The sequence below is a fragment of the Chelonia mydas genome, chromosome 25 (assembly GCF_015237465.2).
Source record: "Chelonia mydas isolate rCheMyd1 chromosome 25, rCheMyd1.pri.v2, whole genome shotgun sequence".
NCBI lineage: Eukaryota > Metazoa > Chordata > Testudines > Cheloniidae > Chelonia > Chelonia mydas.
In genome coordinates, this window is record NC_057858.1 from 9,707,841 (window position 1) to 9,730,511 (window position 22,671).

General features: G+C 52.9%; 1 protein-coding gene across 3 annotated transcripts in view; it reads right to left on the bottom strand.

Moving 5' to 3' along the window:
* Positions 1-2,548: 2,548 nt before the first annotated feature.
* The window catches only part of CELF5 (CUGBP Elav-like family member 5), a 58,536-nt gene continuing 38,413 nt past the window's right edge, over positions 2,549-22,671 (bottom strand). For 2 of the 3 annotated variants that reach the window (XM_037885939.2, XM_037885938.2), the window contains exons 4-13: positions 17,878-18,006; positions 17,326-17,405; positions 16,009-16,155; positions 9,262-9,406; positions 8,695-8,841; positions 8,254-8,316; positions 8,081-8,164; positions 6,649-6,792; positions 5,230-5,393; positions 2,549-3,874 (exon numbers count right to left, since the gene is read on the bottom strand). In XM_037885939.2, the coding sequence (XP_037741867.1) occupies positions 5,266-5,393; positions 6,649-6,792; positions 8,081-8,164; positions 8,254-8,316; positions 8,695-8,841; positions 9,262-9,406; positions 16,009-16,155; positions 17,326-17,405; positions 17,878-18,006 (1,067 nt within the window). In that variant the 3' untranslated portion in view covers positions 2,549-3,874; positions 5,230-5,265. The remainder of the gene's footprint in view (positions 3,875-5,229; positions 5,394-6,648; positions 6,793-8,080; positions 8,165-8,253; positions 8,317-8,694; positions 8,842-9,261; positions 9,407-16,008; positions 16,156-17,325; positions 17,406-17,877; positions 18,007-22,671) is intronic. The other variant, XM_043535781.1, reaches the window with a different exon arrangement.

Genomic DNA, 22,671 nt, shown 5'->3' on the forward strand with positions numbered 1-22,671 from the left:
CGTGACGGTTGCAGTAAAGAAAGGCATGTAGATGTGAGATAACTGACCGATGCAAGCAGTGGTGGATTAGCCACTGGGCCAACAGGGCCAGGGGCCCTGGGCAATTGGGGGGCCCTGGGAAAACCGGCACCCTTATGCCTCGACCCTGCTCCCCCCTCCCATCTGGCTCTCCTGCTGGGGAGCAGGGTCAGGGCACGGGGGCTTGCCCCTCTCCGCCCACCCACCTGGTGCTCCTGCCCCAACCATGCACCCCGGCAGGAGTGCCGAGTCGGGGGGGGGGGGACAGGGCAAGCCCCTACGCCCTGACCCCATTTCCCTGGCAAGAGCATGGCGGGGGGTGGGGGTGGGAATGGGACTGTAGACAGAAGGGGTAGGGAGGGAGTCCCCCTTGCTCTGGCCCAGGGCCCCACAAAACTGTAATAATCCTTTGAGTGCAACACACGGCGACTGGAAAAATGGTCTCCATACTGTTGCTCTTGCTGTTTAAATATAAACTAGAACAATAAGCGCACGTAGGAAGCCTTGGCCAGGGGCACCATGACTTTGAGGGGAAAACATTAAAAGCTAGCCTTATAGAGCCCGTATTTTCCCATCATCCTTTGCTTTCCTTGCACACCTTTCATTTGAGTATCTCAAAGCACTTTATAAACAAGGCCTGCCTGGAAACTAAATGTCAACTCCATTTTCAGAAGGGGAAATTGAAACAAACATGCAACACACCGGGCTGAGCTAATAGCGAACACAGGATCCTGCTGCCCTGGTCTGACCACAGGCCCGCTTACCTTACGCTACAGATCAGAGGAGGGTTGAAATTGCTTTTTTCCTCTCTCTCTCTCTCTCTCTCTTGCCATGCTCAGATATTCTGGTCTAAGTTAATAGATGGGCCATCTTCGCGTTTGAGTCCTAAAGGGCTGGTCCATTTTATGTACAGAACTGCTCTGGGAAATAATCACAGTTAAAAATAAAACAGCCTTACTTTGTAACTAACAAATTAAATGAGTGAGAGAAGACAGTGGCTTAAAGAACAGCCCATTAGCCTTTTAGCTGATGTAGCTTATTGTGTCGGTCACTGAGCCTGGCCCGATTCTGCTTCACTGGGGCATGTGTGATGCGGCTGGGTTTCAGAGGCAGTTCAGGTCCTTTTCTCCATGTCCCCAGCTCTGAAACACAAATGCTGCCACTCCCTGTCCTCCAGCATTCACCAGGGCTGGGGGCACCAATACATTGACAGGTGCCAGGGCAGCACGCAGATATTATGGGGATGGTGCCATCGAACATCCTAGAGAGCTACTGCCCTTTAGGGATGCCTGTTTATAAGGAAATTTGCTGGCATACAGCCCAAGTTGGACCCTACTTTCTGTTCGTTTCCAATTCTCCAGGTCTTGCTGAATAGAGAGGGACCTTAAGTACATGCTTGACTGTAGCCGGGTGCTTAAGGGTAAAGTGCCGCTGCAGCTGGCTGACGTAATACCCAGCTTGGGGCGACATGCGCTAGCTTTGATCAAGTGAGTGTGCTAAAAACAGCAGAGTGGCCCCGGTGGCTTGGGCTAGCAGCTCAAGTATGAGCCTGTTTGAGGTCCTAGGTAGGTGCTTTGGTGGCTTGCCCACATCACAACACTCCTGCTGCCATGGCCATGCTGCTATCTTTAGTGCACTAGCTCAATTAAAGCTAACGTGGGTACATCCACCTGAGCTGAGGGAATCACATCTCCCGGCTGCAGTGCAGATGTACCCCAACTGATTTGCTGCATAGGGATTGACTTAAGCCTGTATTTAAATGCTTTATTAATCTGGTGCCATCCTGACTGTCGTCAAACCATTTGGACACAACCAACAGCCAAAAACCAGTTACTTAACAAGTAAAACTTTTATTAAATAAATTTCAGATTCTTTCGACCAGAGCGAGGAGTTTGACATTAAGACATAGCTTGAATCTCACCTGCAACACCGGATCGGTCACATTGGTAACTGTGAGGGAAGAAACTGATCTTAGACACTTAGTTCAAACCAGCTCAACCTAAAATTTCCAAAGTCCTTTTTTTTTTTTTTTCCGTTTTGTTGTTTGTTGGTAATTTTTTTTTGTTCAAAATTTGATTAAAGTTCAAACTTCATGAAATCACTTGTAGCAGAAATAAAGAACATCGTACAAATCACGTACATAATAGATGTTAAGTATAAAAATGGTATTTACAATCAGTAAACATGGACGATAGAAACGCACAAGCTTTCAACACTTCATCCTTTCTCTCATGTGCTCTCAGAATCAGACAGCGCGGGTTGGTGAAGAGCCACAAACGTACCTTCTTAAAGAGCATGGGGAACATCGGCACATGGGAATCTGGAGAATGACGACAGATTATAAAGGTCCCAAGAGAAACTTAGTCCTCAGAGCTCTCCTCTAAAACTGCTACATCGGTCTTTCCCCACCAACCCTCTGCTGATGTTGTTTAAACACACGCAGACACACACAAACACACGCAGACACGCACAGGAATGTTCTTCGCACATTATCAAACTCTGGAATAGTTGTTCAGAAGTTGTTTTTTTCTTTTGCTTAAACTTATTTTGGTAGAACCTTAAAGGGACTGTTTCAAGTTGTTAAATGGATGCTGCTTGTCCGTACGATCCCTACTTTAGGGGAGCTCCAATTAACCAAACTCGGACCTGGGTTCTGTGCTTAAGTGTATCTATATCTATATCTATATCTATCTATATATGCTGCATACTGTATAATTTGTCCTTGGATGGTGGGGGGGGAATGCTGAAAAAAACAAAACAACCTCTTTTACAATGTTATCCTCCGTGCATTTGCTCTGAAAAGCCTTGCGGAGGGGCTAAGAGGTCATCAAGTGGAGTAAACATCATCGCCAATGGAATGTTTGGTTTGGAAATGCTAACGCTTGATAAAAAGCTCTATGTTCTAGCCGGAACGTGGAGGCCATTTCAGGCTTCCATCTCTCTGCTGTAGGATTACAGCGCTCGCCTTTGATAGGTTGGGAAAATTCCCTGTTGCCATGGAGAACGATGAAAGTCAAGGGTTCTTTGCTGAGCACGGGGAAGGTCTGCTGTTGCCGGGGATGAAGGGTAAAGGTAGCTTATTTCCCATTCCAGGAGTGCTCAAGACGGGCTTCAGAGCCAAATTCCAGTGGCCTGGTCTGCAGAAGCCCTCTAAGGAGTAAGACTGAGAGCTCTCAATATCCTTAACCAAGCTGGTGCTAAGGTTGATGGGTGAGTGAATCTTGAGTTGGCCTTGCCCCATTCCTGGAGGTATATAGTTCGCTCTCTCCTCACCGCTTGCTAATACCAAGTGGAGAGAGGATCTCCCCGTGGCCACATCCTCGGACAGTGTCCAGGCCCTTGTGCAGTCCCCGCAGAGGAGGCGCTGTCCCAGCAGTAACCCTAACCCCTCTGGAGGTGAGGAGGAGGGAGTCTCTGAATGGAAAAGTTTGGTCCTGTGATTTACGTTAAAAAAAAATAGAGACTGTATATATATATATATATTATATATATATTTATATTTATATATGAAAGGGTGAAAGCCAAAATCCCGTGAGTTGCTGTGGCGACCTAGAGACGCAACAATTGTGTTTTCTTGGTCCACGGCACTCCACGCCTATCCCGAGCAGAAGGCAGCCTGGTCCCCAGGAGTGTCTACTTCTCTGGCCCCTTCCTCCCCCAGTAATGGTGGTGGTGGCAGCAGCTGGGCCGATGTCAAGCCTTCCAAAGTGTCTCTTCTCTTCGGAGCGTCACGTTTTCGGGGTAGGGGGCGGGGTGGGACGGAAAGGGGCGGTGTCAAAAGAGTTCTTAAATTTACTGGCCTCTCCTGAAATCAGTTTGAAGCAGAAATTCTTCTTCCTCTGGACGGTTCCTTTGCCTGCATGAAAAGAGGGTGGGAGGTTAGGAGGCGCTAGGTTAACACCAAGGCTTCTTGTTGCCCTTGCTCAAATGTATCCTTCTTCTCCATTGGAGGAACGTGACCCCATGTTATTAGGGGTCAGCTGCAGATCTCCCCACCCCTCCAGCCTTCCCTCAGCTCAGCGGTCTGAAGGCACTGAACCCAACACCACTGGATCCCTGTGAAGGGACAGCTTCATTAGCTGAAAGGCTGTACCGGACTCATAAGCCTTAAGACATGGTCTAGACCCACACTGAGGGAGTACGGCTGACGCCAGGCTGAGAACCGGTTTGGCTGCCAGCGTAGACAGGGCTCCATTGCCTTCAGTCCTGTGGCAGCACGAAGTGCCCGGAACACGCTCTGTGATGGGGGTTAAACCGATCGCCCCAACCTAGTAGACACATATGACTCGAGTGTTGGAGAGGGACAGACCCGCATGGTGCAGTAACACTAGCGCAAGCGGACGCCTCTGTGCTGGCAGCCGAAGCAATTACCAAACCCAGTATGAGAGGACGGCCAGGCGTGAGTGGTGGCTGACGTCCATCATCCGCTAATCATGTCCCTGCTGAAGCTGCGGAGTCCCTCGAGTTCCTACTGCAGCGTCCCAGGGGAGAAGGGTTTCTCACATGGGAACAGCTGCAAAAACCAGCATTCGCTGGGTCCCTGATGCCAAGCAAACTCCACAGTGCTCCAAACCCTCCCACCGGGGCCCTAGCTAGCAAAACTCCTCCATCTTAGGGTAGCCAAAAGAGAAAAACAAGCTGTCACCACAGACGTTCAAACCACGTCCAAACTAAACAGCAGAAATGGTGCTTCACCCCAGCTCCCTGTTCCTAACCCAGTGTATTGCCCCACAGAAAGCAGAGATGGATGATTTAGTTGGGGATTGGTCCTGCTTTGAGCAGGGGGTTGGACTAGATGACCTCCTGAGGTCCCTTCCAACCCTGATATTCTATGATTCTGTGAAGCTCTTTGTCTTGCTGGCTGTATTAGGACATAAGAACCCTTGGTCCCGTCTACTCCACACAGCTGGATTGTTCCCTCCAGTCAATGCTTCAGGCCATTTTTAAATGACCCAAGTGTTGTGGCTTCCACCACTTACCTGGGGAGACTGTGCCATAGTCTAAGCCCACGTCACGCGCACCACCTGAAAACAATGTCTCGGGGTTCATACCTAGCTCTACGGCAGGGCAGTCAGGATGAACTGGGGCTGCCGAGCAACTGAGAGCTGGTTCACATGCTTCTGGCACCGATCTCTCAGCAGCAGAATCACGGGGCCGCGGCGGAGGTGGACCTGGGTGGAGGAGCAGGAGCTGGGAGGTCTGATGCTTTACCTGTGCGGCAGCACTGTCTCCTGGCTTCGCACGCTGTCAGTAGGGGTGGCTGGCGTCCTTGGGCCGTTTTAATTGAACCTTCAACCTCTTCATTCCGACCTGGAAGCCGTTCATGGCCTGGATGGCAGTCTGGGCACTGGACGGGTTGTCGAAGCTCACAAAACCTGCAGGACAAAGACCGGGGGGACGGAGAGTGTCGCAGTTTCCCACGGATCTAATGCCCCCACGTCTGACCAGGACTGGTGGGGTGCGCTGGCCCAAATCCATCCACCCTAGGGTAGCCAGGCCAGTGGAAAACATCCCCCTTCCAGCTGCACCTGGCCGAAAGGCTGCATCCCGGGCTACTAGATTTAGGCTCTGCCACAGTGATCGGCACCTTTGCGCGCTCCAGGCCTGACTGTTGAAATTCAGGCTATCTAGGAATGAGGCCGCATGCCTTGAAAAAAGGCTTCAGCTGGGGAAAAAGGCAGCAGCCTGCCTGGTGCGCACCCCGGGTTCCACTCTGCACGGGCTCCCCATTGACTACAGAGTCCAGGTCCAGGTCTCTGCCCTGCTAGTCCATAGGCTCAGCCTCTGCTGGCCGAGAGAAACCTCACGCCTGGCAGCCATGATCCCCGAGTTCCACGGACGCTGCTGAGCAGAAGCAGGATGCTGGTGAGGGCAGCAGACCCAACGGGCGCAGGAGCTGGGCCTAGACGGTGACATCTGCCCCCAGCAGAGAGGAGAGACCCCCAGATGTCACCGTACGCCGAGCCACAGTCAGGGCAAGTCCCAGCCTCCCCGCCATAAATTCTGCGCACGCACAGCAGCAGACCGCCCCCCCGGCCCCGGCCAGTTCACACTCACACACAAACACCGAGCACACACACACCGATAAACATAGCGACCGAAACAAGCCCCTATAAACTAACCGTGCCCTGTCTCCTCTAGGCTGGTGTGCTGACATATTGCTGGCGGGGGGGAGGAGGGCATGTAAGTACCTACACTGATAGCATGGACACACACACACACACACACACACACACACACATTGACTCCTTATAGATACACACCTACACTCCCATATCACCTTGCATATACACAGACACATCCACAAGTCCATACACATATATCCCTTGGTGTGTACACACACACACACAGCCAGTCTATACACAGCCCCAGTCCGCATTGGCGTGCACGCATGCACACACGCACGTTGCTGAGCTACTCTCTCACACTTCCGCTGTGGCCTCCACTCCACCCAGAGCCAGGGGCAGAGACTTCGGGTGCCCCAAATGCCTCTAGATCACCACTTGCCGGGCCCCAGGGGAGTTCATCCCCTTCCCACCTCGTGCTCCAGGTGACTGCTGGCTCACCCAGCCTTGCCCCGCTCCGCCCCCCCCAGCGCACCCTGCGGCTGCAGGAAAGGGGCTTGCTCACCAAAGCACTTGCTCTGGTTGGTGGCTCGGTCCATGAACACCTTGGAGGAGATAATGTTGCCAAAGGGCAGGAACATTTGCATCAGCTCGTTGTCTCCAAACTCCTGAGGAAGGTGGTAGATGAAGAGGTTGCAGCCTTCCGGACCTGCAGTCAGGGACGGGGGGGAAGACGGGACACACAAGTGTGCACAGCCCCCGAGGAAAAGGGGAAAGAAATGGGCTCAGCTCAGAGAACAGCTTTGTAAGAGAACCTCTGATAGGCCACCTCCCCCTCCCAAACATCCCTACAGCTCGGTTCTCACTGTCTGCTAAGCTCTGGATCAGAGGGGTGGGCGGGGGCGGGGGGGCGCTCAGAGGGCTGCCCCCACGGCCACAGTTTGAGAACTACTTATCCCAGCAGGGCCCTGGGAACAACATATGACTGCAGGATTGTGTAGAGCAACTTTAGGTATCACAGCCCCTGGTCTGTACAGTCCCCTTCAGTGATGTGCCAGGGCCTGGGCACTGATGGGTTTGTTCCATTTGCATGAACTTAGCACTGGTGGAAGCCGCTGGGTTGAGAGCCCTGGGGACTCATCGTCGTGGTCTGGGCCTTGGATTTGAAGTCCCAGCTGAAAGATGACCACATGGTAAACCTCAAAGATTGCGCTGTATACACCCGGGGAAGGGCTGAGCTGGCACTGCCAACTCAGCCACTGGTCCCAGGCAGCCTACAGATTACAAACCTGCTGATTAAAGCCGTGAGCCAGGCCCTCGATGGAGCCTGCTGCACTGAGCAGGGATGGCCAAGGGAATCCACCAACGCTCCTCCCAGAACAGCCAGGAGGAGCCGCTGTAGAGCGATGCCGGGGCTCTCCCCCCATGCTGGGCCAGCTATGCATACCAGTCTCAGGCATCAGACCTTGGCACGGCAGGGCAGAGCACTAACTGTGCAGCCAGTGCGGGGTGATAACGATATCCTCATCCCTTTCGGGTCACATGATTGCAAGTGACAGGATGAGAAACAAATCCCCAGGCTGGGGGCCCGGAAAGTCCAAGAAGTGCAGAGACTGCTTTGGGAGTCTTCTTTGGGGGTGTTTGATGACCGATGGAGTGCAAAGGGTTAAACTCCTCTTCCCTCTGTCTCCCCACTCATCAAGGACCTGATCCAGGCTTCCTGCTGACTTCCACAGGCTGTGGATCAGGCCCTGTGTGACTGGGGACGACCCCAGAAGGGGGCTTGTGCAATTGATGTGGTTTGGTGGCACCAACGTTGCCAGCTTTGAAGCCAAGCCATGGCTCATGTGCTGGGCTTCTCCAGAGCACTGTGTGGTGCCTGCTCACCCTCCACGGGGGAGATCAGAGCCCACAAGGCTCAGCTCCCCCAAGGGAATCTCACGAGCATCAGAGCATCAGCCCCCAGACCGGAGCTTCCCGTTGTCCCAAGTCCTCACCTTCTCGCTGCTGCTGCTGCAGGATGGGATGTGGCTGGGGGATGGTCTGGGCTATCGGGGTGATGGTCGTGGTCGGATACATGGCTGTAGTCAACGAGATGTAACAAACCAGTTATCCAACAGAACTGAACACAAGAGAAGTCTAGGGGAGGGCCGTGAAAGGGGACAGGTACCTGCATACTGCTGAACCCCGGTAAAGGCTGGGTGCAAGGTCTCTGCCACCGAGGGGCTCTGAGCTGGAGCGAGGGAGAGAAAGAGAAAGGAATGAAAAGGGAATCCTGGGAGAGCTACATATGCGCTCCCTGACTCTGCCGCAAGCCCAAGGGACCCAGAGCTGCTGCCAGGAGCTATGAGAAACTCCTTGTTTGGGAAGCCAGGGAAGGTTACTAGTTCTGGCTCCCCGAGGTCTCTGGCTTGTGACGTGTGGCTAAGCCCGGACACAGAGAGGGTGAGAGAGAGACCTAGAACAAGCAGGGATGGGTAGCGGGAGGAGAGAGAACACATAACGGAACAAGAGCCACAGCATTTCACTGGGGAGATGGTGGAGTTGATCGGATCATCTGGCCGTACGAGCCAGGAAGATGGCAATCAAAGGTCCTCCCCTTCCGCCGTACCTGGGTAGGGCACAAGGCCGTTGGCGTAAACCGTCTCCAAGGTGGGGTGGCTACTTGGGAAAGGCACCACCCCAGTGAACCCGTTTGTGATTGGCGCTACCAGCCCTGGAACTGCAGCTGTGCCCAGCAGAGGAGGTGAGTGTAACCCTGAGGGAAAAGGCAAACAAATCCCACATTAGCTTGGCCTCCACAACCCACCAATGACTCTGCACAGCGATTCATTATCCTCTTCTGGCTGGCACTGCTGCAAAGAAGCTCACAGCCCTAGAACCACTGGACCAGGAGAGACCTTGAGAGGTCTCTCAGTCCCCTGCTGGAGCCTCAGCTGGACTAGACAGGGCAGTGCCATGGGGAATAGGTACACAATGCCACAGGCCTAAATAGCATTGGTAGGGCACTGCTGTAAAGAAGCTCGCAGCCCTGGAGCTCTGCAAGCCAGGGATAGTCTACTGCTCTGTTGCCTAGCCCAATGGGGCACTCTTCTTGGTTGTTACCTAAACACCACGTGGGTAAATAATAATAACAGTAACTCTGCTCTACTCAGAGCTGAGGGTGATGGGCACCTACCTGAGGTTGGGGCAATAGGGGTGGCTGGTAGCCCGTTTAGACTGACCGCGCCGATCTGTTGGATATGGCATGGGGAAAAGGTGACGCCTGGACTCAGGTAGCTGCCATGAGACGTGGAGAGAACCGTCGTCTGCTGCTGCATCAGCTGTGAAATGAAGCAAAGAGACGTCCTTTCAGCCTTGGTGCCAGGGTCCGTCTAGTAAGTTACTCAGCCCCGGGCTCCAGGGCCAGACCCCGACCCGTTCATACAGCGCCCACATGCTAACCCCACCCCAGCTACTAACTCAGCCACAGGATCTGATAGGCAGGTTTCATCTCCCACCAGCCACGAGGGGGCGCCAGATTCCAACAATCCACCCCAAATTCTCCAGCTCAGAGGGCTGCTAAGGGCGGGAGCAGCCTGGCTGGCGAGGCCCTCCCTTGCGATGGGGCGAGGAGCAGCAAAGGGAGCACTGGCCATCCTTGCACCCCGGACACTCACCTGGGCGACGGCTCCTGCAGGGACAGCTCCAGGCCAGCAAGGCACCACAAACACAACCTCGCAGCCAAACCCCTCTGAGCTTCAGCCCCAAATTGGCACCAGTGGATTTGTTCGTGGGTCTGATTCAACAGAGGAAGGAGCCGATTCCCTGCAGCTGGGCTGGGACGCGGCCGGACAAGCTCCTGGGAAGAGCCGCTCCCAAGAGGTTTATGTCGATGTCTGACCCAAACCCTGGCCTCAACTGAGCTCCCAAACGCCAGTCTCAGCCAGACCCAGCTCATAACAACCCCCCCACCACCACCCCAGCCCATCTCTCTAGTACTGTAACAAATCCACGGCCTCCTGGGCCGTTTCTGGGCTGCACACCATGACCCCTCATGGCAGCAGCAAGGCTAGAACTTGAGGATCCTCCTGTTCTGAAAACATGGGTCCCTAGAGTTTGAGCTAAAGGAGAATCACTGTTAGCAGTATGGGGTCAATGACACACAGTTGAAAAGCTCTGATTCTGTTCCACAAAGGGCAGCGGTACCGCATACATATTCGCCAGCTCATTACAAGAGAAGCCCAAAGGCACTTCGATGCGTCGTGGCGACAGAACTGCCTCCACCCCATGCTCCTCCTCCCAATCTTGTCTTCATCTACTAATGAAGGGAGACCTTATAAATGAACCAGACAAGTTAGATATGCTAAAGGACTAGTAAGGCATTTCCTCCTAGCCCTCTCCCACCAGTGGACCAGTGCAAGACTGCTCTCTAGGAAGTATTCCTTAGTGTAGGGTCCAGTATGGTTTTCAATAGCTCAAAGGATGGGAATTCCACTAGGCAGCTCTGTATGATCGCTCCCCTCACACCCTGCCCATTGCCAGGAGCTGGCTGTTACACATTGGTATTTTTCTCAGACACATGCAATCCCTTTTAGACTCCACACTAACACCACACAGTACTCGCTGGGGCTAAGATCACATCACAGACTTTGCCATACAAAATCAGAGCAATTTTGCCTCCAGAAGCAGCCTCCACCTGGTGCCTCAGAGGAAGGCAAACCGCCTTGCCCCGATAATGCACCTGGCTAACTAGGCAGTGATGCACATTGGGGGAGGGGAGAGGGAGGAAGGGAAAATTCTTCCTGACCCCAGCGGCCTAGAACCAGCATCCGTTGATGCTCTGAAGCATGAGATTTGATTACGTAGATCTTAGCGCAAACAGCTGCAAAAGTTATTAATGACCACCAAATTATCCAGCCCCTTTATAACCCTGTGATAGCATCGGACACCATCGTTTCGCACAGGCAAGAATGACAGTGAGTAAGTTGTGTGACATTTGCAGGGAGGAAGACCTTTGTGTGATGATCCAAGGTGCCCAGGCTGGGTGCTAATGAGCCAGAGAGAACCCCAAGGTCTGTCTGTGTCCAGAAGCCTCAATAGAGAATCCCCTTATATGCACTCCCCTCCTGTCTCTTCTCAACTCTAATGGATACTGCATCAACTTAACTCACCCCTTAATAAGACTGAGCATATACAGGGCCTTTGCAACCAGTGTGGCCCAGAGATCAGCAAACACAGGGGACCGAAGCTGTGAGTTCTAGAGTCAAGGGGCTGGTAGCTTCTAGACAGATAAATCTAGCTTGGGCACTTCATCCGATCACTGCTGTTGAGTCAAAACAGGAGTTGGCTAAGTTGTGGCGTTAATGTCTCTTTATAGTGGCACGAGCAAGGCATGCTGGAGCAGTATTCAGCTCAGCAGGGCAGCAGCGGGATGGGTGGGAGAATCATGGAGTCACAGACATGTTGGGCTGGAAGGGACCTCGAGGGTCATCTAACCCAGCCCCTGTGCTCAGGTTGGACCAAGTAAACCTAGCTTTGTAGCTCCCATGAGATCTACGGGGGGTGGAAGGGGAATCAAGAAAGTGTTTTGGCTTCTGGGCAGAAAATTCCCTTCCCTGAAGGTGCCTGCACCCCGCAGTGGGAGTCACACCACCCGTGTCGCTTATCTGTGCAGGGCGCAATATTAGTGGGAAAGAGGGTGTAGTTTGGCTGCCAGACCCTCCCACCCCAAAGGGAATGCCACAGGTGAGGAGAGCGAACTCCTGCACCATGGCTACCACCCCAGGACCTCTGCGCAGAGCCCGCGACATGCTAATGGAAAGACCACCGAGCCGCTGTCTGGAACGCCACATGGACACTCCCTGGAAGAAGCTGCTTGTCTGCGTATGAGTCTGGGTTGTCACTATCCCACACGTGTGGTTCTTCCAGTGGCTCCCACTTCTAAGCAAAGCAGGGATAAGCCTTGTGGTTACTGGACTGGGAGACCTCCTAGGCCAGGCAAGTCAGGGTTGGGAGTGTCGTGGCTATCTCAGTAGGTAGAACAAGAGAGGGTATCAAACCAATACCCTAGGTTGGTGCTACGTGGCGCTGCTGTCCTTGGGAGGCGATGTTAAGCCAAAGTCTTAACCACTCATGCTCCTTACGCAGGGTCACAGCTGTTTTCCTTCTCTGCCCTGTGTAGGGGATTACCACCCCCATTGTTCTAACCCGTCTAATCGCTTCGGCCCAGAGACCCAGCGAGTCACAAGCTGGCAAAAGACTGCCAGCGTATTATGGAGAAACAGATCAAAAGAGGTTCCCTTGGGATCATGCAGTGCCCCCATCACTTGCCGCACTGATACATTCTAATAACGGCGTCCACTTGGCCAGGGGGCAGCCGCAACTGCCAAGTCTTCCGCGTCAGGGCTGCCCTGGAAAAACCTGTAGCCATTCCAGAGATCAGCCGAGCTCTAACTCAGCACAAGCCCTGCCACTTGAGGCTGCCCACTGGATTAACGTTCGGAATACTTCCTGCTAGCAAATCCCTCCCCGCTACCACCCCTTCCGCATACGATGCGGGGTGCTTCAAAGGGTGACCACTGCAGAGACTCGCGACACCCTGATGTAGTGAGGGCGAGAACAGGCCAGGATCCAAACCTCCAGAGAGAGGAGAAGCCAAAGATCAGGACAAGCCTAAGGTCCAAGGCAAGCAACAATCCAAGATTAAAGGCCCAGGGCTGGGCCACAGTCAAAGAGAAGAGAAAGGGGAAGGATGAGTGTAAAGCCAAAGGGAAGGAAAGCAGGCCAAGCCAAGAGTCAAGGAGGAAAAGGCCAGGAATGAAGTCAAGGAGAAGGAGTGGGAGGCAGGGCCAGTCAAGAGTGAAAGAGAAGATGAAGGCCAAGACTAAAGTCAAAGACCTCTCACACCATGACCTCCCTCCACCCCCACCCCTGCCTGCCCCACAACCTAACACACAAACCAGAAACTAGCATGGACAAAAGCCCCACTGCGCCAATGCTGGCCCCCTTGGCTAGGATCTTGTTACAGCTAAACTAGAACAAGGGTGGCCAGTAGTTGGATGGGGGAACTTGAAGCAAACCCTGGGGTGCTGGAGAAGGCGATGCTGGTAGCTCAGGACAAGGCACTGTCCCGTCCACGTCCTTACTGAACCTGTGTCCCAGCAGCAGGGTGCTGGTGAGAGGAGGAGGAGTCGTCATTTGAATGGCACGTAACACCAAGGTCGTTATAGGTCCTGCAATCGTTTTCCATGAGAATAGTCCATGAGCCAATCCTGGCCAAGGCCCAGCTCACTCACGTGCTGGCTCCCTGAACTCCCCACTGCAGTTCCAGTTTGACACGGATGGTGTTCTTCCTCGCATCCTGCCCCGCCTCCTTGGGTGCCCCATTCAACGGCTGCCGTATTCCCGGGCACAGGTGGCTGCATTTGGGGGAGGGTGAGGAGCGAGTCCCACGCGGGTACAGTTTGGATCCTTTGACATGAGATCCACGTAAACGACTGACATCAATTGGGGTTAGGTCTAGGCAGCTTTTCCTCCCTCCAAACTCAGACAATGTTCTTCCCTCGTGTGCATGGCAGGGAGGGGTCCATGGGACAAAGGAGACTGAATGAAGGTTGCACCTAAGTCCAAAGTGAAAGGGGCACCCGTGGGTACAAACTCTCTCACTCCGCTCCCAAGTGGGCAGTCAGAAGGATGACCCTACCCTGGGATTCAGGACGCCTGGGTTAAATTTTTTGCTCCAGCTTAGCCTTGAGCAAGTCACGGAGGGGACATCTACACTGCAGTAGAAGTCCTGTGGCAGAGGGTCAGCTGACTCAGGCTCATGGGACTCGGGCTGCAGGGCAGGGTGGACATTTGGGCTTGGATTTGAAACCCCACGAGGGGCTGGGTTCCAGAGCCCAGGCTCCAACCTAAGACCAAACATCTGCACTGCAATTTGTAGTCCGGCAGCCCAAACTCCACAAGCCCCAGTCAATCGTGCCGGGCTCTGAGACGTGGCGCAGTGGGATTTTTATGACAGTGGAGACATATGTAGTCTCTCTGGGCCTTTCTACCTTACATGAGGTGGTCAGCTGACCTGAAGATGAAAATAACCAACCAGAGTTGGATGCTTCACAGGAAGGTAGGATTTGCATCATCAGATGGGACCATTGGTCCCTCAGGCTTCGAATCCTGCCTCTGAGAATGGCCCAGATCCCACTGAAAATAACAGTACCGCCATCACACAGCTCTCGGACAACAGCCTTTTGCTCTGGTAGCCCTGGTCTGCAGCCAAAGGACCTGAGACCCCGTACAGTATTAGGTCTTGAGTCTGAAAACATCCACTCAGTGTGCAGTGGCAATCACAAAAGCGAACAGAATGCTGGGAATCATTAAGAAAGATATAGATAGTAGGACAAAAAATATCATGTTGCCTCTATATAAATCAATGGTACACCCACATCTTGAATTCTGCGTGCAGATGTGGTCGTCCCATCTCAAAAAAGAGGTATTGGAATTGGAAAAGGTTCAGAAAAAGACAACAAAAATGATTAGGGGTATAGAACGGCTTCTGTATAAGGAGAGATTAATAAGACAGGGACTTTTCAGCTTGGAAAAGAGACGGCTAAGGGGAGATATGATTGAGGTCTATAAAATCATGACTGGTGTAGAGAAAGTAGATAAGGAAGTGTTGTTTACTACTTCTCATAACACAAGAACTAGGGGTCACTAAATGAAATTAATAGGCAGCAGGTTTAAAACAAACAAAAGGAAGTATTTCTTCACACAATGCACAGTCAACCTGTGGAACTCCTTGTCAGAGGATGTTGTGAAGGCCAAGACCATAACAGGGTTCAAAAAAGAACTAGATAAGTTCATGGAGGATAGGTCCATCAATGGCTATTAGCCAGGATGGGCAGGAATGGTGTCCCTAGCCTCTGTTTGCCAGAAGCTGGGAATGAGCGACAGGGGATGGATCACTTGATGATTTATCTGCTCTGTTCATTCCCTCTGGGGCACCTGGCACTGGCCACTGTTGGAAGACAGGATACTGGGCTAGATTGACCCTTAGTCTGACCCCATAGGGCTGTTCTTATGTTCTTATGAGTCTATCCCAGGCACAACCAGCAAGGAGAGAAATATAGCAGAGCCAGGTATGTGCTCCTCAATCTGAGGACTCTCCTAGCCACGTTAGGCCACGTGATCACGCCAGCAAAGAGAGCAACACTCCAGATCCAACTGTGTTGGACTAGATGCTAGGATTTTCCTGAGCACTGCAGCAAAAGCTAAGAGAGAAACCAGCGAGGACCCGGATTGCTAGGACTCACAATGCACTGTGGCACAATCATTCCCAAGGGCTAAGAGAGCAATACACCCAACCCAGGGACACTACCGGATACTAGAGAAATACATCACAACTCAAAGACTGCATATCCAGGGGACAAGTCCCAGGCATCCAAACAGCCCACAAACCTAGGGAACGTCTACACTGCAATCCCGGGGTGTGATTGCAGCTTGAGCTGACTTCTCCAGGATAAGATTTAATCTAGCTAGGCTGGGTCCCGGAGCAGTGAAGCGACAGCACGCCCGTCAGCACGGGGTAGCCTGGGACTGCAGCATAGACAGACCCTACGAGAGAACTACACCAGGCCACACTTGAACTGTCTCTCAGGACTCCCAGACACTTCAACCGGTCCACTAGCTCGAGCAGGCACTGTACCGAAGCCATACGTCTCAGCTCAGAAATGAGACCAGATCTCTCCCGGGGGCCCGTCGGCCAACCAGTCACACCCACTAGGAGAAAAGCACCAGGGCCGGATTGCGTGTGTCTCTCAGGCCCTGCACGACAGGCTGAGAAGGGAACCCAGGAGACCACAGCTGACCGCTCCGGGAGCTGGTTGGTCTCCGCCAGCCCTGGTCTCCGTCGTGTCACGCCACGGCGATAGGGCCCCGCGATACTCACAGCCTGCGCGTACGCGCTGTATGGGCTGAATGGCAAGGTGAGAGACGGAGTGAAAATCCCCAGCTGCCCCACCATTTGCTGCATCCGACGTAGAGTCCTCTCCTTATCGGTGTCAGCAAACTTCACGACTAGACTGGAGGAGGCACCCTAGGCACAGAGAGAGGAGACAGAGAGAGAGACGGAGAGAGAGAGAGAGAGAGAAGAGCACAGCAGTGAGGGCATCGGGCGGCGTTGGCGGGAGAGGCAGGACAGAGCGGAAGAGAGGAGGAGTGTCAGCAGAGCAGCAAATGTCAGAGTGAAAGGCTCAGGCTGAGATCTGAACCCAAGAGCTAGGGGGAGCCCTGCCCAGACACACAAGCTGGTGGACACAGCTACAGACACGCACACAAGAAAACACAGTGGCTGCAGCAGGGGTGTACAAGGGCGCCCAGCTGCAGGTGCAGCGCTGAGCATCCGGCTGTCCTCACACCCACACGACACACGGCCGCAGGCGCTGGCAGTGAGGTGACAGGAAGGCACCGGTACGGCACTGACGTACAGGGCACATACACACAACTGTGTGTGCAGGCAAATAAGTGACACATGCATCCTAGAATAGCAATGCAAAGTCTCACAGCACCCGGGGTGACACGGAGAGAGAATGCACAACTTTACGGCAGCCATCGCTCCGGCACTCAGGACAGATGTTGCTTCCCACTCCCAAGCATGTACAAAGCATGTACACCCATGCACACCACACCCCAGAATACTCACAGTCACACCCACTCTGGACACAATCGCACGCTCCTTTCTACACCCCTCCCCCCACCCCCGGGTGACGGAAAGGCAGACAACAGGGCAAGCACACCGCCATATGTATAGGTAGGTAGATACAGATGTACTCTGTCCCTGGGCACCCCTAATCACACCGACCCCAAACCAATCACAGATACACAATTGCAAACTCTAACATCCGGGTAACGAGGCGGCACATCAGGTCACACACAGCCACATGCCTATGGGAGCCCAAATAGACACACACGCCCTGCCCTGTCTGCTCACAGTCAGACCTACCGCGGCAAACACGCACCACGACCGCCACCCCTGCCTAAGATAGTCAGGATGACGGGATGCACTGGGCACACACAACCGAACGTGTAGGCAGAGCGGTAACACACACTCCCATGCAGTCCCAGCCACACAGGACACAACACACGCATGTGCTTGTTGCTCTGCTGAGCGGTGATGGGGGTTCCCAGCCACAGATGGATGGGGAGCGGTCACTTGAACAGAGATGGGGAGCAGGGGGCGTGACGGGTACCTTGGACTCATACTCACAGGCATCGTCTGGCTGCCGTGCAGTGCGTGGATTGCTGCTTGAGCCTCTGTGTGAGACGAGAACTTTACAAAGGCACAGCCTGGAGAGGGACAGAGAGCAAGGGAGACTGCAGGTGAGAGCAAACCCGCGAGGGAGGCCGGGAGCCAGGCGCCACCTGCGTACTGGGGAGCGGGCCCGAGGCTGGATCCGAACCGTCCCAGAGTCTGAGATCCGGATCCTGCTGCTCAGGCTGATCCCTACAAAGCATTCCAGGGCCAGGGCCAGGGCCAGGAGGACAGATGGAAGCAGGCAGGATGGCTTGGCAGGTGCTCCAGCTGATTCAGGCAGACAGCTGGGCACATCAATGTCTGCCGACTCGCCTCAAGCCATGTTCCCCCTCTCCAAAGCAGGCCTCTCCTCTTGCCTGCCACCCTCCGTCTTTGGCGGGGAAGCAGCCCTGACGTACAGACCCGCCCAGCGCAGGGGTTGAGTTGGGCACACCCCGGCGCGCAGACAGCAGGGCAGAGTCCTACCTGTGGAGCAGGTAGGAGACAGACAGAGGAGGCTCGCACCTTTACTGTTGCCATCAGGTCCCCGGAGCACGGTACATTCGTCAATGACCCCAAATGGTTCAAAGAGCCGGAGCACGTCATCCTCAGACTGCTGCTTATTTAACATCCCCACAAACAGCTTCCTGTCCCCTAGGGGCAAACACAGAAACATCAACCTTCTGTGAGTCTCGCGGCTCCGAGGACAAGGACACGGGGCATCCGGCCTTGGGCATGTTACACACGGGCAGGTAAGTTACTTTCCTTGGGCCACAATTCATCCCGGACATCAATCCAATGAGGTTCCTGTTACACCAAGCAGGGATCCAGCCCCCTAAGGGTTAATAACTCTTTGCGTTTCCTTAGCTCCTTCCACCGGAGGATCTCAAAGCACACTGAGGATGTTAAAGAGTGAAACCTCACAGGCCCACCCCCTGCAAGGTGGGTATTATCCTCCCCACATGACAGGTGAGGAAACATGATTTGCCCAGCGGGTCTATGGCAGAGGTAGGGAATGGAACCCAGGAGCCCTGACTTTTAGTTTCCTGGCTCTCACGATGAGGGAGGGACTAGCTGTAGCTCCCAGCCCACACAGACTTTAACCACTAGACCCCTCTCCTGCATCTTGAGACAGAAAAAGAACCCAGGTGTCCTGGCTCCCAGTCTCCCGCACTCTAGAAATGTTGCCAAAGGGTTGGCACTCATGCCAGGAAGATGTGGGGTGAGGTGGGCAGAGGGAGTACGAAGATCCCCTCCCCTCCCTCCCTCCCACTGTCCACAGGACATGGCTTGAGAGCTTAGCACACTCTGGCCCAGGGCGGATGAAAGGCACATGGCTACATTCACGTTAGGCAGCGAGTCGCTTTAGATTATTTAATTGTAAGGGAAAAGCTCAATTCAAGGTTACTCTGGGAGAGTGTATGTGGACGTGGGGGGAGCAGAAGTGATGACAACAATGGGGTGCCTTCTTCCTGCTCCCACCCCGCCCTACTCCCTTCTCCATCACCCCCCACAAAACGGCCCCCGATCCGGCCTGAAGTCCAGGTGCCAATGTTAACGTCTTACAGCCGGGTGTCATTAGGCCGGCGAGAAACATGGCCTCTGGTTGCGTTGGCAGCGTGGAGCTCTGGTCTCTGGATCACACCAGCTGGTTACTTACAGGGCCTGACCCCAGAGATGATCCTGACCCCCATCCCGCAGAGGGGTCGTGTCACCGAAACGGCTAAATACGGCCCCTGGAACGTGCATAGGAGAAACGCCCCGCAGGGAATGACTGTGTCAGGATGAGGTTTAGGAGGAGCAGCAAGGGAGGGTTCCTTATTGTTAGTGACAGGATCAGAGGGGCTGGCTTCAAACCAAACCAATTGAATGTGATGTGTGTCAGGGAAAATAGCAAGGAGGCTGCTATCTGCTTGAGAGTGCAGTGACCTGAAAAACAACAGGTCTGCAAGCTACAATAGCACAGGGGGGCAGGGGTGGGGGAGGCTTTCATGCTGTGGGCAGCACCCACCGGCTTAGAAAGTGGCTCCCCATCTATGTAACCCAGTGCTCTGTTCCCCCCCCACCACACACACATGCGCACACATGGGGACACGTGAGGGGAGGGCCCACACGTGCCGGCACACACTTACACAAGAGCGCATTGGGAGACACATGCGCACACCCATAAATAATGGACGTGACCACACACAGGCTCATGCATGCCCGGCAACATGCGTCGCACGGTGACTCCGCGGATGCTCTCAGAGCCACGTTTCCAGAGAGAGAGACGTGCAGACAGATACGCACTCCTGCCGTACGGGCAGCGTGCGGAGACAGACCTACAGCTGCGGGCACACACATGCATTCACTCACACAAACACACAGGTCTCATTCAACGTCAAGGTATTTTCATGGGACAAGCTGCCCTCTGATCAACTTGATTGAAAGGGTTAAAAGTCACGGATCTGGCTCTTGATTTGCAACAGGGTGGATGACCAGAGAAGACAGCCCCATTTTTTTTAAGACAAAGGTTCCTGACTAATGCTGTTTCCAACGCTCCAGCTTCTTAGATCTGCACAGAGTTTTAAACATTTCCATTTGCTTGTCACCGTTTTACCCTCCTCTCTGCCCTTGGACAATGAAAATAAATGGGACAGTTTCACTTTGGAGTGGCTAGTCAAGTTCATCTTATTGTGAGTATTTACTATTTGTATCACGGCAATGCCTAACAACCCTAGTCCAGAATCAGGACCCCATGGTGCAAGGTGCTGTACAGCCAACGAAGAAGGAAGACAGCCTCTGCCCCAGACAGCTCACAAGCTAGGTGCTAGTCAGGAAGCAACAGGTGGACAAAACAAACAAGTGGGGTGTTGAGGATGAGGTAATAAAATGAACAGAGTTTAACAAACAATGGAAATGTTCAGGGTCTCATGCACATGTACTAACGCTGCAGTGTCAGGGTTGCAAACACTGCAGGGCATATCTTCTTTAAAAACACATCCGTGCTGGATCGACCGGGGGAAAATATCAGGGAAATATTTCTATTGATCTGAGACAGTGTAAAAAGTCTGGTATTTTAACAAACACCTAAACTTTGAGACAAAATTGACCTGCTGGAATCCCTTTCAATACATTCCTCAGACACCCAGTACAGTAGACCACTAACCAGGCCCAATTCCTGCCCACCAAGCTATGCTTCGTGCCCAGAGATGGTCAGAATGGGATGGGGCAGCAACTGGGGAGGAGATTTATATTTTTGTTTAAAATGTGTTAGGTTCATAGATTCCCAGGCCAGAAGGGACCATTGTGATCATCTAGTCTGACACCCCCCGTCCCCCCTCCCCGTATAACACATCCCCCAATACTTCCTCTTTGAACGAGAGCAGATCTTCCAGAAAAACATCCAATTGTGATTTAAAAATTGCCAGCGATGGAGAATTTGGTTGGGATTTGCTTTTGCAAGATGATTGGCCGTTTGGATCTGAATCTAATTTTATCCAAAGTGGGATTCTGTTTGTCCAGGGAGGGGGGAATGAATGGGGAAGGGGAGTGAGGATTTCAGATAAACTGTTCCCTTTTTGGCCTGTCCCATATTTTAATACAAATGCCTGTTGGTTGCAATTGTCCCAGCAAGAATGATCCTGGGCAAAGCGATATTCCTTTGGAACCATGAGGCACTAACTAGCATTGGACATGTGTCAAAAGGGAACACCATCAACTTGAAAGCGGTCAGTTTTAAAAATCAATTGCAAGTCGTTTCAGGTACTCCACCAGCCCCCTGAGCCCCCTGGATATTTCGTTATGTTTTCACTATCACAATTTCCTGTTTTTTTTTTTAAATAAATGTTCCTTTTTCTCTTGTCACTGCAGGAAAGTCCCACACAAACAACACCGAATGTTTCCCACTCTCTCAATTTTATCACACGTCTTGCAATATTTGCTGGGGGCATTTCTGAAATCTCCAGCTCTGGGAGTCCTGTGATTATGTGTGAATCTTGCTTTCATTTTTTTTTAATGTAAGCTTCTATCCCTCCTAGTTGTGACATAAAGCTTGAAAACATGAACCCTTAAAGACCCAAACATCAGAAAGCAAATAAAACAATCTCAACTTTTTTTTTTTTTTTGGAGCCTAACTTATGAATGCTGGGAATTGGCAATATTGCAACAGGGGAAACTGACAAAGGACAATACATGGGAAATTTTACAGTCATTTTCACTCAGTGCTGTCCAATACGCAAACTTGGGGGAGGAGAGAGAAATAAATATTTTCCCCCTTTAATCCTTTTCTGTTAACAATGGTAGGTTAACAATGTGGAAGACTTTTATTTTGATGCCGTCGCTTTAATTAAAAATATTTTAATGATTAAAGCAAACCTCTCACTCCCCCTTGTTGCCCAACGCCCAGCCCCAAAGTCACAGCTAATGTTCTTGATTGCATTTTCCTGGTAAAAGCTGCAGCTCTTCCCCCAAACTCCTCACCTGGCTCCTAGTCCCTTCCTATTATGGGGGCGTCAGCAAGCACTTTGAAGCTGAGCATCAGTGGCTGAGCCTGCACCACCCACAGTTCTACAGCTGGCCAAGCCACCAGGAGCCCCTGGCATCTTGCAGTGGTTAGAACAGCCCCCTGGATCTGAAGCATAGAGGCTGCTGCATTATTGCCCTGGCCTGTGGAGCTATTGCAAGCCAAGCTGCAGGTCCCCCTCTTTCTCTCTGTCTCAGCCACATAAGGCCCCCCCCCCCACTTTCTCTACCTTCTTTCCAGCTCTTCTTTTTCACCCTCTGATCAGCAATTTCGCAGGCTGTCCAGCAACCACGAAAATTGTCTCTTATCCCCGACTGTTGGAGTTTGAGTTCCCATGGAAACCCATTCTCGGGCAGGCCGCCGTTCAGGCAGGTTGGGGAAGGGAGGGCACGAGGAGGGGCCTAGCGCGGAGTGGATTTCTGATGGAGCGATGATGAGGAACACTGGAGGGTTTTAAGGCTGAATGGTTCAGCCATTAGAGGGAGAAACAGCAGGGGATGCTGCTCCTGTTTAAAACCCAGTGGAATTAGGTCATCTGGCCAAACAGCTGTTGGCGGGGGTGGGGGGGAAGAAGAGCAAGGATGGCTGTGGGAGAGGGAGGCGACCCCCTTGTGCAGCCCGTTACGGATGGGATGGTTCCCACGATAAATCTCACTGGGAACGCAGGGAGCTTCCTCATCACTAATACAGTGCTAATGGGCTCGGGTGAGCAATCACTATCAGCTCAGAGCAGCAGAGCGTTCGGTGGCTCATGGGAAATCAAACCGGCCCCTTCCGCTGGGCTGGGAGCGGAGGCGGGTGGGGAAGGGGCTGGG